This window comes from Aythya fuligula, chromosome 3 (assembly GCF_009819795.1).
Source record: "Aythya fuligula isolate bAytFul2 chromosome 3, bAytFul2.pri, whole genome shotgun sequence".
Taxonomy (NCBI): Eukaryota; Metazoa; Chordata; class Aves; order Anseriformes; family Anatidae; genus Aythya; species Aythya fuligula.
Window position 1 is genome coordinate 51,265,523 of NC_045561.1, and position 12,379 is coordinate 51,277,901.

Sequence of the window (12,379 nt, forward strand, 5' to 3'; positions counted from 1 at the left end):
CAGATTTATAAAAGCCAGGCAGCACCACGCAGCCGCAGCTGAAGTCTGGGTTTGCCTGGGTCATGGCAGAGGACAGGGCAGACGCCCCGCACCGAGTCAGACCTGTGGGATGTGGCACTCGCTCAAGCTCTGCCTGCAGCCCAAGCTCCAAGCATCATCTGATGCCCAGCTGTGGTTGCTCAGTATTGCTGAAAATCATGTGGTGCTTAAATACACATAAGGAGCTTAACTTTATATGCTTTGCTTTGAAGAACTGGCTTTTTTTTCAGATGACAATCTGAAAGCTATTGTAGCATTTAAGCCCAATAATAGTATTTTATCTCTTGATCATATTAGATTATGATCCCTTTAGCAGCACAAGCTGGGTTTCACCTAAGCAACCTGATGAGGCTCAGATGCCTCACGCTAGCCTCGTGCTCAGTGGTGCTGCCCAATGCAGAGAGCTGAAGAGGCTGAAACACAGCAGGTAGCATGTGGGCACGCTGAGTGGCAACAGGGATCTGGCTGCAGCAGAAGTGGTGGTCATGGCTGTGATCCCCTTCGCCTCTGACCCAAGACATCCTCCCTGTGCTGGTGCAGGGCCTGGAGGACTCAGTCCTGTGAGGAGCGGCTGAGGGAGCTGGGGGTGTTTGGTCTGGGGAAGAGGAGGCTCAGGGCAGACCTCATTGCTCTCTGCAGCTACCTGAAGGGAAGGCGCGGGGAGCTGGGGGTCGGCCTCTTCTCGCAGTGATAGGACCAGAGGGAATGGCCTCCAGTTGCCACCAGGGGAGGTTCAGGCTGGCAGTGAGGAGACATTTCTGCTCAGAAGGAGCAGCCAGGCACTGGAACGGGTTGCCCAGGGAGGTGGTGGCGTCACCGTCCCTGGGGGTGCTCAAGGAGAGGCTGGACGTGGTGCCTGGGGACATGGTCAGTGGGGACACTGGTGGTAGGGTGTGGTTGGACCGGGTGAGGCTGGAGGGCTTGTCCAGCCCTAGCGATTCTGTGTGTGGTCAGCAGGGCAGGATGTGCTCCCCACGGCCCTGCCCCAGCTGTGGGGCAGCGGCTGCCCCATGGCTGCTGCCCCCGTCACAGGGAAGCCTCTTCGCTAACGCAGCCGGGCGGGCCCCGCCAACCCTCCCCTCCCCTCCCCTCAGCGGCGGTGGCGCTGTCCCCGCCCCGGTGTGGCACATCCCTCCCTCCCTGCCTCCCTTTTTCCCTCCCTCCCTCCTTCCCTCCTTCCCTCCCTCCCCGCGGCGGGGCCGGCCGAGGCTCCGCGCCATGCCCGCCTTTAAACGGCAGGTGCGGGGGAGCGGGGCAGACGCGCCACCGGCGGCGGCCCGGCGGTAGCGGCTGGGGCTGGGACTGTGCTGTGTGGGGCTGTACTGGGCTGTACTGGGCTGTACTGGGCTGTGCTGTGCTCTGCGGAGCGGAGCATGTCGGTGGCGACCGGGGGCAGCGAGGCGGCGGCGGGCGGCGGCGGCGGGGGCCGCGTCTTCTTCCAGAGCCCCCGCGGTGGCGGCGGCGGCGGAGGAGGAGGAGGAGGCGGCGGCGGCTCCTCGCGGGAGGAGGCGGCGGTGGCGGCGGCGCAGGTCCAGCAGCGGCGGCAGCAGCAGGGGAAGGTGACGGTGAAGTACGACCGCAAGGAGCTGCGCAAGCGGCTGGTGCTGGAGGAGTGGATCGTGGAGCAGCTGGGGCAGCTCTACGGCTGCGAGGTGCGGGGCGACCCGGGCTGGGGGTGCCGGGGGCTGGAGGACGGTGTGCGGGGGGATCGGGGCTGGTGCCTGGTGCTTCGCCTTGGCACAGCTCCGCCAGCAGCATAACCTTGTGGTACCCCTGGTTTGCTGCTGTGAAGGGTCCAGGTGCTCAGCCCGCACCGAGGGTCTCGCCCGCCTGTGCCACCCGCCTTGGCTCAATGAAGCCATTGGGAGCTGGGCTGGGTGGCAGCTCCCACCTAGCTGCCCACATCCCTGGAGCCCATGGCTCGCCCCATGGCTCACCATGCTGGGAATGGCTCAGCAGGGCCCCAGGTGTGCTCGGGGAGCCCGAGGTGTGCAGGACTCGGTGCACGTACCCCAAACTGATGCCCGGAGGCAGCCCCTTGTCTCTCAGAAGCAGCTCAGCAGCAGGTCTGCCAGAATTGGACTGGCCCTCACCAGAAATGCGCACGTGACGAGGGAAAGCCTCCTGAACTATTCGTGCCTGTGAACTAAGGGAGGGAAGGGTGCCGGTGGGTTAAAAATAAGCAGCTGCTGCTCTCCGCCTTGGCGCGGCTCGCCCGTGCAGCCGCCTGCTTCATGAGGCCGTGTAACCTGTAGGCTGAGAGGATTTCTTTGGGGCCAGCAGTGCTTCAGTCGGTCTGCATGAGCTGATGGATTTGAGTTTGCATGAAGCGATAACGTGGTCAGTAGCTGGCTTGCTGCACCTCCTGCCGCTGCTTGACTCACGCTGCTGTAACCCCAGGGCCTGTTTGGGCAACGTGTTGTGTGCTTTTGACACATAGGTGGAGTTGTTCTTTACGCAAAAAAAAACGTGTCGTACATGGGACCCAGCCAAGGTCTGAAGGAGTTATTGCTGCTCTTAACAGTGTTCAAAGAACTGGCTTGCTGTGTGGAAACACTTGAGGAATAAATCTTATAGTCTTATCATAGGTGCCACCAATGACTGAAACAGAGGGAGGTCTGCATTAGGAGAGGGGCTCTCCGTTGAGATGGGGACTGTATATGGCTGCATAAAATAGGGCTGGTTTTTCTTTGATGGTTTGCTTTCTCAGATGTCTTTTAGTAGAAAAAAATGGTTTGAGACAACAGGTGAAAGCGTTTTTAGCTTTGAAGGTTGAGGGCAAAATGTGTAGGTCGTCGACTCTTTGCTGCTGTGCTGGGACTCCGTCCAGTCTCACACCGATGGCAGCAGTGAAAAGGTCAAGTAATTAACGTGCTATCAACATCAGGCTGAAGATGCATGATGTGTGTAGCCAATAAAGATGACAGCAATTTGATGTAAGATGCTTTGCTTGAATCTGCCTGAAAGACTTCTAGGCTTACAGATGCAGCTCTTGTGCTGAAACAAAATCTCCTAGGCAGCGTTGGTAACTTTGTCCGTCGGCAGGCGGGGGGCAGTGTGGGGACTGCTCGCTTCAACCTCTGTAGGTCTACCATGACTTCCTTGATGTGGTGACATTTAAGTTCTGAAACAGCCTCAGATCTGCTGGAATGTCAGAAATAGCCTGAAATTTCTAAGCCTGAAAGAGCTAACCAGTGTTAGCTTCTTCTAAAGAGCAGAGCACACCGTTCCTGGGAAGAACAGAAATAAGAGAGCAGAGCACGCTTGCAGTGCCATATGCTGAAAGGCTGCATAAAGACCTGGGTGTCTCTTTGTAGGACTGAGTACATGTAGTGCCTACCCACTTTTTTCCATGTAAATAATGTTTTCTGCTGAATTATGCCAAGATCTATCAGTAAGTGGACACCTACAGAAAGACTGCCTTTATTCAAAGCTAGACATGTATTCGTAGCCTCTCAAGTACCTGCAAGTCAAGTCAGCTATGTGCTCGTGAGTATGTCTTGGCTTGGTGACGAGGTTTAAGAGATGAGGTCTGGAAGTAAGGAGACAGGTTTGCTTTTCAGGTTCTTTTCCAAGTGAATCTTGGTTTTACCTGTACAGGTTTTAGTTTCAAAAATTAGATGCCAAATTGGGTAATGGAGCTGGGGGAATGTAGTTTAGAAAGAGCTCTTTGAGACTGGTGTTGATGCTGACCACACATACATCATCCAAAGATCAGCTTTAGAAAGGCTGCTTCTTCATGAAGCGGAGTTTAGGGATAAAGACCAACCGGAGTGGTGAAGGATTCCCATGGCAGTAAACTTCAGTGGGACCAGAGACTCGTAAGCAGGGTTCATTTGGCACCAGAATCCGTCAGGCTGATGTACTAAGGACGAGTGCTTCAGGTGAGCATCAGTCTGGCTGTTTGCTCATGGAGCTGCTGTCATTAAAAAATGAAGTTTTATAACCTGTTCACTTTGGTTTGTATGAATGCTAAAACTGAGGATGCAGTCTCAAATTAGGGCATTGAAAATGCAGTGCCTTAATCACAGGACTTGAACTGACTTCAGCATTGATCTTTACTACATGTCTGGTTTCTAAAAATAGTTTCTCTAAGGATGCTTCATGTTTTGGCCTAAACTCATTATTGGTTAAGAATTGCTACATAACACTGCACAGCACAACTTGCATCACCGCTATTAATGATTTGTAACTTGTGTGTCAGAATCTAAGTGATGACAGCCCGGTTCTCCAGGTATAGGATCCGCAGTGTACGCTCCTACAGAACTAGTACAACTTTATATATGGAAAAAGCTGCTGTATTTGACCCCAGAAACCATTCTGCTTTTCAAGTACATCACTGTGCTCAGGTGTACTGCCTACCCCTGAGTACAGCATTTGCTGTAGGTGGCAGAATGCTGGTGGAATAAGAGCACAGAGGACAGACATATGGACTTTACACAGCATTAATAAACAGCGAAGAAAGATTTTGCTGTGCTATGGGTTCGTTCCATGTAGAGGCGTAAACTTATGCCTTCTCTGTTGCAGGGCAATATACACTTATTGTGGGATTCTATGTTTAAAAATTCAACACACAAGCAAAAACAACTGGAAGAGCTGCCCACAAAAGCCCCTCAAGCATTTTATTTCAGAGCACGGAGCCGTGCCAGACCCAGGGTTGTGCCAAACTGAGGATTGTTGTCACACAGGGTTCTCCTCCACTGCCTGGTACATGGGGACTGCAAGGACAGGAGTGGCATAAAGCCCTGCGCTGGGTAAGGGATTTCATGTTGGCAGGGCCAGTCATTGCCGCTGTTTGTTTAAAAAAAAGGGTATTGGTGGGGAATGGGAGGGAAGGGAGCCCTTAAGTCTGTTCCAGCACAGGCTGATCTCCCTTCCCCTGGGTGCTGTGTGGCTGTTTTCCTGGAGCCGCTGGGATGTGCTAGCAGCAGCAGCTTGTGCCTAGCGGAGCATCGGGGGGAGTCTGTCGGTCTGTAGGCACTTGAGTTCGAACTGCTCGGTGCTAGACGGGAGAAAACAAGAGGAAGGCACTTATCTAGGCTGAAGAGCCGGATCGCGAAAGCAGAAACTTCCTGGCCCTCCCTATCCCCTCCTGCCACCCAAATGTTTTGGCTGTGGTGTTTGAGCTGGTGGCAGGCTGTGAAAGGTGGCGTGAGGGCGGCAGGGAAGGTGTGCAGTCTGCCTCCTGCCAGGCTTCCCGGGAAGGATGGACTGGTGCAAGAGGGGTACGAATCACTTAACCGTGACCTCCAAAGAAATGAGCTGCCTCGACTCTTTTCCAAGATGTATTTTTGGTACTGAATCCAGTTGCAGATGGATGCAGGAGCAGTGCTGCATATGCAGAACAACTGGATGCTCTACAGGGTACCCCAGGCAAGTTTTGTGAGCTGATGGACTCAACTGCAGCTGCTTCTTCCCCAGCCACTTGGGCCTGTATTCGTATTCACACCGCCCTTCTGCACAGCGTGGACCACCACCTCCAGCCCATCCTGCCGGCGTGCCCGCGGGTCCCGTGTAGCTGAGGAGTTGCCATGGCTACTGGCGATCTGTTTCGCTCCGGATTTGGAAGAACATTGAGTACAAGGGCCAAATGCTTTATTTTTATTTTATTTTTCCCCCAAACACACCATTATTTCCAAAACAGCCTGCTTAGTATGCTGCCAAGGCATATTCTTCAGTAATGTGGACCTGATGGTATGACCAGGTACAACTTATTCTTCAGGCTACTGAGATAATGTTTGAGATTTATTATTCATTTCTCACAAAGGTGTTTGTAAGGAAATCAACTGAATAAAACACCGCGGCAACAAACTCGCTGACTGTCTGACTCTTTGAATAGACTTCCTCTGACTTGGACAAAGACCTCACAAATGGCAATGGTGAGTTCACACAAATGTGTGTGAACTCATTTCTAAATGGATCCGAAGTGGAAAGAGACTGAGAGGGGTCTGAGAATTAGAGAATTAGAGCCGTTCTGTAAAAAGAAGCATGTCAGTAGCAAGTGCAGTAAAGGATTTCTTTCTTCAGGAAAACGAATATGACAGTCTAGATGCATTGGAGTATACGTAGAGGCTCATCAAATTGCCTGACTGTTTCTGGATGTATTTGAGTTGTTTCATTTGGACGCTTATTTCTGATGCCAGATCTCCACAGTATGAACCTCACAGCACTCTCCTGAGGGCAGGGATGCTGCTCAACAACCAGAGCAGGTCGAAGGGTTGCTATCATCAGAGACCTCCGAAGGATATGGGCAACACCGGAACAGCAAAGGCTTCTCCAATCATGTAGCAACCACGGAAAGGTATTTGCAGAGTCCCAAGGGTACAAAACAGAAAGCTCAAAATGGCCTATAAAATGCTTGGAGTTGTAAAACAACCCTCATAAAATGCATGCTGCTGCTTTCAGGAAGAAGGAATGGGCTTAAGTACCTGTGAGGGTGCTGAGCACCTGCTGGCGCTGAGGCCAGAGCCTTTTGTCTCTAAATGTGCAGTTTAAGCTCTGAGTTGAGGTTCTGAAGACCCTAATCTAGAAGGAAATGTGCCGCCATTCAGCTACCTTCCTCCTTTTTAAATGCAAAATTTTTGCTACATCCCGAGGAGTCCAGGAAAATTATTTTTTCAAACCACTTGAGCTTTGTATGGCCTGAGTGTCGTAGCTCATTGTTTTATATTCAGTAGCAGCAATATTTTCGACTTGTAATTTAGAAGCTTTACAGCGTAAATCTTAATCTTCCACCAGCTATTCCATATCAAGCCTTGTCCTTTCCCTCTCTGTTCAGGACTGAACTGGTCTCTTTGCCGAAGGGGTAGGTGTGGTGGTTTTATGACGAAGCAAAGAAATAATTGATTGCTTACATCACCTTTCATAATTGCACTTCTTAAAAACAGTATCTGCCAACCGTTGTGGCTACAGCCTCTTCTGCCTCCAGGCAAAGTGCTTTACATACACTCGGTGCCTGATTATCCGTGGTAACTGGGGTGGGGACTGGGAAGGGGTGGAGAACATGGAAAAACTGTGGATTTAAAAATAAAATAAAATGGTAAACTCCGCTACAAATAACGCAGCGAACAAACAGCTGAAGCGGGGAGGGGGCGGGTCGTTTCTCTACTTTTTTCTCCCGCTCGGGTTCATCACATGCTTTTGCTTTTGGACTTGAGTCTACCCTGGATGTGCCTGTACTTGCAGCACAAACTACAGCATGGATGATCTGTCCCCAGATAGCTGGGAGCTGGTTACTTCGAGCTTTGCTGCACTGCCTTGTACCCCTGTGCTCTGGCAGGGCAGGAAGGAAGAGGCTCTCCCCCATTATTCTCAGAGCTTTGCATGTTTAGAGCGGATCTAAGTTGCTATAAAACCAAGTGCCTGAAACAAAAATAGCTCTGTTTAAGTGAGAAAGATTCGTCTTTCATGGCACGTCTGCCTCCTGTTAAAAGGCATAGTGAATATTTCGAAGGAGGTGTCGGATCTAAATAAAAAGATGTTCTACTTGACGTAGATCTTAACTGTTGCAGTACTTCTGCAATTAGGGCTGTCACCTGCCTTAACTATTTCTCTGTTGATCCATGCATTCTTGTAGCTCTCCCTTTAGATTAGGTGGTTTCCATCCACTTGAAAAGGCACTGTACCTGTCCCCATATCCAACCAAAAAAACCCTGGGCAGTTTTGTAGTGCATGCTACTATATATGGTCTGCGTGAAGCAGTTCTCCAGGACTACAGCAAATGCTCATGAAAAAACAGGCTATCGCATCTCTAACCTGATTCAGCCTGAGTTATGGTCACCTTGTCTCTTGTCACCACAGGTGATAAAGCAGCAGCAACATCATCAATCCATTCTCCCAGCAGCCTTGCGTCTTGCCTGCAGTATAAGAAGTCTGAGTTCTCATTTTTCCCTTCTCTTTTTATTTTCCTTCCTTCTATCTAACTCCAGAAAGTTCTGTTTGACAGCACAAATTGAGTAGGTTAGACATGGCCATCCATCTATGTCACCGCAGCGTTTGGCTGCCTGTCATAAAACATTGGCAGTTTCTTTTGCTGCCCCCCAGCGTGACACACGGAATTATCTGAGTCAAGATTTCCAGAAGTTATTAATGTTGGAGAAGGGGGGGGGGGGGAAGGATAAAATCTTAATTTTATGCAGTCTGTACAGCAGCAGTATGACTGTATTTCAAAGGTAGAATAAATTTAGCGTGTTAAAGATCTTGGAACGAAGAACGGTTTGGGCAGAGGTGCACACTGAAACAAATCAAATCTCCTTTGAAGTGATAAGTGTTTAATTCTGAGGCTCACATTTGAATAGCAGAACTGTTACCTTGTTTTTCCCCGAAGGAGCATGGTATCTGTTCTAGGAACCAGTTCAACGCAGTATCTTAAGCTGTTTTCAAGGAACACACAGATCACAGCCCCAGAAGGCATCTTGTATCTTTTTAATATAGGTGATATTTATCAGCAGTGCAGATCTAGTAGATCTGAACCTAGAGAAAAATTATGTGTACTATAGATCTGTAATTATTAGAACGTTGATAGCTTAATTAATTCCATGTATAATATGGAAGTGGAGCAAATCTAGCACAAAAGCACTCATTGGAAGAGATGTAATGGCAAGTGTGTAAGTGGCTGGCTTGTGCGGTGGGAGCTAGGCTACAGGTGACATGACTTTTGGATGGAGAACACCTTTCTGAGTGTGGTGCTAACAACAGGGTCACACACTTCAGTCCCGTGTGTTGGACTTGATAAATAAAATTGATGGCACAGCGAATGCCTAATGAAAAACCTCGTATCAGACTGTCTTAATAGGATTACTTTCTAGAACACAGAATTGGGAAGGATCTCCTAGAGTCTGCTTTTTCATTTATAGATAAGCTCTTCTTTGCATTTGATACCATTTTGTAACGGAGCAACTCAGTTATATGATGTTTCTTTCCAGATTACTTCATAAATTCATAAGTATACCTGTCAGGCACTAAGGTTTTTTCACTTCTGTCATAAATTATAGAAGGCCATAGACAGAAGACTTGTGCTTGCTTGGCATCTTCTTGTCTGGATTCTCACTCAGGGGCAAAGTTTAAATGCACTTTATCATGTCCTTACTCTGAGCATCATGAGGGTCAAGTGATGACCGCAGGAAAGGGGCAGAAGTATTGAGGCAGTGACTGCTGTAGATCACTTACTACCTTACGACAGAACCTGCCTCTTGACGAGGTGTCTGCAGACTGCAGGAGAAATGTGCTCACTAATGTTTCATAGAGTTAATTTAGCAATACTTGGAAAATATATGATGGTAACCGCTCAAGATCCTACCTTCAGCATGTGAATGATGCCTTCTTTAAAATATATATATGAATCGACTCTAGCATGATTTGTTCTTCTTCAGGTGAGTGATTATAACGGTTTGACACATCTACTTCAAGAACAGGGAATTCCTTGAGCTTTTGTGACTGGCTGCTTTACGTTTTGAAGGATAATACCCCAAACACATATTGCAATTTATGTCAGAAAAGAGCTCCAGATGTTCTGGAATAAACTCTTGGTTCTTAGTTTTGTTGTGCTGCTGGTAATTGTACTGTTTTAGTACACCTCAGCCCTTACTCAGCTGTCCCTGCAGTACGAGTTTAAACCTTTAGCTAAACACACTAGTAGTTGACTTGCTTGTAGGTATCCACCTGTTGTGTGCTGGTCAAGACCAAACGGAGGAGATTTTCTGTGGTGTCTTGAAGTAATTCTGACCACCAAGTACACCAAGATGAGGAAGCAAGGCCAATCCTCGTCTTTGTCATCTGGAGGCTGCCTTGTCTCAGGCTGCCTGCAGTGGAGGCCTCTAGGACCACTTCTATGAAAGAAAACACCTCAGTGACCTCCCTCCTTTGCCTCCTTTTCAGTAGGTCTCTGAACACTTCTTTCTGGTCATTTCTTTCAGTTCCTGCTAGATTTCCACTTGAAACGTTTATGTCACGACTACTATTTTAGCTCTTACTCTGAGTTAGTAGTTTGCGTGTAGCAAGCAGTAGTTTGAACGCAGCAAGTAGAAGAAGGCAGGGCCAGGTGCCAAAATACATTTTTGGGAACTGGCAGGCAGAAGGAACAGCGGGATCACACAGTGGACCCACACAGTCTTTGGCTCCCTTCTCCTGGGGTTTGTTGTCCCGGGCGGGCTAGTCGCAGCAGATTATTCCACTCCCTGTATCTGAAGCAGTTTAACAAATTCATTTTAAAGATTCCTCAGGCGGTGCTCTATCTTTGGCAGTCTGGGGACTTGCCCGGGGAGCTAACCGATGTCTCTGGCCCCTGGGGAAGAGGAGTGCCGGCTTTGGAGCGTGTTACAACTCCTGCTGATGCCTCTTGATGCTGGTGGACCCGGGCCAAAACGCATCAACTGCAAGGCCTGGCTCATCTTCTGCTCAAAATTAGTGTCTGGGGGGAGGCAGAGGGAGGCCTAGGAGCCATCACCGTGCAGAGGACACCGCTCTGCCCAGCCACCACTTGGAGGGATACGGAAAGCTCTCCAGGTCTCTTGCCAGCTGAATTTCTGACAGGATTGCGTTGCTCCTGGATTCTGTGGAATGTGAGAGCACTTGTTTTGGTTCTACTCGATACAACTTTTTTCCCCCACAGAAGACAGGCTTCTTGTCTACCATGTCAAATCTGGCATGACCTAATCCTTCTGACCGAAGAAATACTGGCGCTGAGAAACCGTCTGTTATTCTGACCAATAAGGCTTTAATTGACTGGTCAGACAAAAATGTGGTGAGGAGACCATGACTGTGTCTGATGCTCGATGTACCCATCCGGTGTGACTGATGGTGGAAGACAATTTATGCACAACTTCTCGGCGCAGAGAAAATGAGTTCTGGAAACTAACAGATGGTTTCTGCAAGGCCGCTGAAGCTGAGGTGAGGAGGGCTATTTAGAGGCCTCATTATCTCACATGCTCTCCCCTTGTGTTCTCTCAAGTGTCCTGATGGAGTAATTAATCCCTGAAGTGCCCCAAGAGGCAAACCTGCTTAATTGCACTGCTGTTTAGCCTAAATTCCCAGAGCGCAAAGGACCTGGTGTTGATCCTATTTGGTTGAAATTTTTTCTTAAACTCTCTTCCTTGGGTCTTTTTCACCTCCACTCTTAGAAGAAAGCAGTCAGTCTGTCAGATCTGATCTAGGGTGGTCCTAGGTTGTCAGGGGTCATGCGGGGAGAGCTTGACACCACTGTGGTCTGTCTGAAAGAGAAAACTGCTGATGAATCTCAGGGCTCCTCTGAAGTGCTAGGTTGATGGTTAGGAACCTCAGCTAGCTCTGTACGAGTTTTATTTCCTTCTGAAAGGGAAACAGATGGAAATGCAGGGATGAGGTGTGTAACCTTTAATTGCAGAAAATGCCCTGCATGTTCCTCCTGCGTTGTCTAGCTGCGGAGCTCAGAGCACATTCCAGCTTTGCTTCCATGTAGCACAGCTTGCCCTCACGAGCACTTTTCGTTCCTAGATGAGAAGTCCTCTCTCCAGTTCCTCTGGTTCACCATTACCTTCTGTGTCGTGCACCAACACAGTATGGCTTTAGCTGGCTTCTCTCTGTCGTGTTCTTCCCATATGCAGAGTTGTGTACAAATTGCAGGGAGGAATCAACAGGGCTCCCACTATTCTGTGGTGGTGACAGACCCGCTGCTGCGGATCAGGCAGTGGTGGGGATGTCCTGTGATGGCTGTGGGGAGAATCATCCCACCTGTGTAATGCCCAAAGTACCACCATTTAGAAAGCTCCCAATGGCTTAACTTACTGCACAGCCTGCCCAAGGGTGACTGTGTAACAGTGATTTAGAGTATGACATGTATTTGCTAATACCAAACTATTTCTGCCTTGTGCGAAAGTGGATGAGGACAAAAAACATGACATGTCCTCCATATCTGCTCTGGAGTGTTTTGTTTAAGAGAAGTGACAACCATGCATAGACTTAGCATGTCCTATTTTTATATCAAGAATACAAGGCATTTGCTTTGGAGACAGCGCTTGGTTTTCAACAAATGTTTCACTGAGATTGGATCTGTGTCATGGGTATGGTTAGAAAGTGCTGAATGCTTCTCTTACTCTTCTCAGTGTAGTTTGTGATCAATGCCTCTTCGTCATTTGGCAATTTCACACTTTAGTGGTTCCTTTAGACTTCTGTAGAGATACACAAATTAGACAAGAATTCCTTAACCAGTGTGTTATGGATATTTTTGGGTAAGTTGAAGTTGTTTTGACAGTTCAGTTATGAAAACAGTAAAATACCAATGTTAGTACTCAAGAAGCCTAAATGAAGTCTAAACCTTACCGTGACTGGATGTCAGCTCCTTCTCAGTGCTTACTAATGACGCTGC

The 12,379-nt window shown here is 48.8% G+C and overlaps 1 protein-coding gene across 1 annotated transcript in view; it reads left to right on the top strand.

Annotated features, from left to right (window-relative positions):
• The first annotated feature begins 1,260 nt into the window (after positions 1-1,260).
• The window catches only part of PPP1R14C (protein phosphatase 1 regulatory inhibitor subunit 14C), a 49,303-nt gene continuing 38,184 nt past the window's right edge, over positions 1,261-12,379 (top strand). The window contains exon 1 of the mRNA XM_032185316.1: positions 1,261-1,691. Within this exon, the coding sequence (XP_032041207.1) occupies positions 1,413-1,691 (279 nt within the window). The 5' untranslated portion in view covers positions 1,261-1,412. The remainder of the gene's footprint in view (positions 1,692-12,379) is intronic.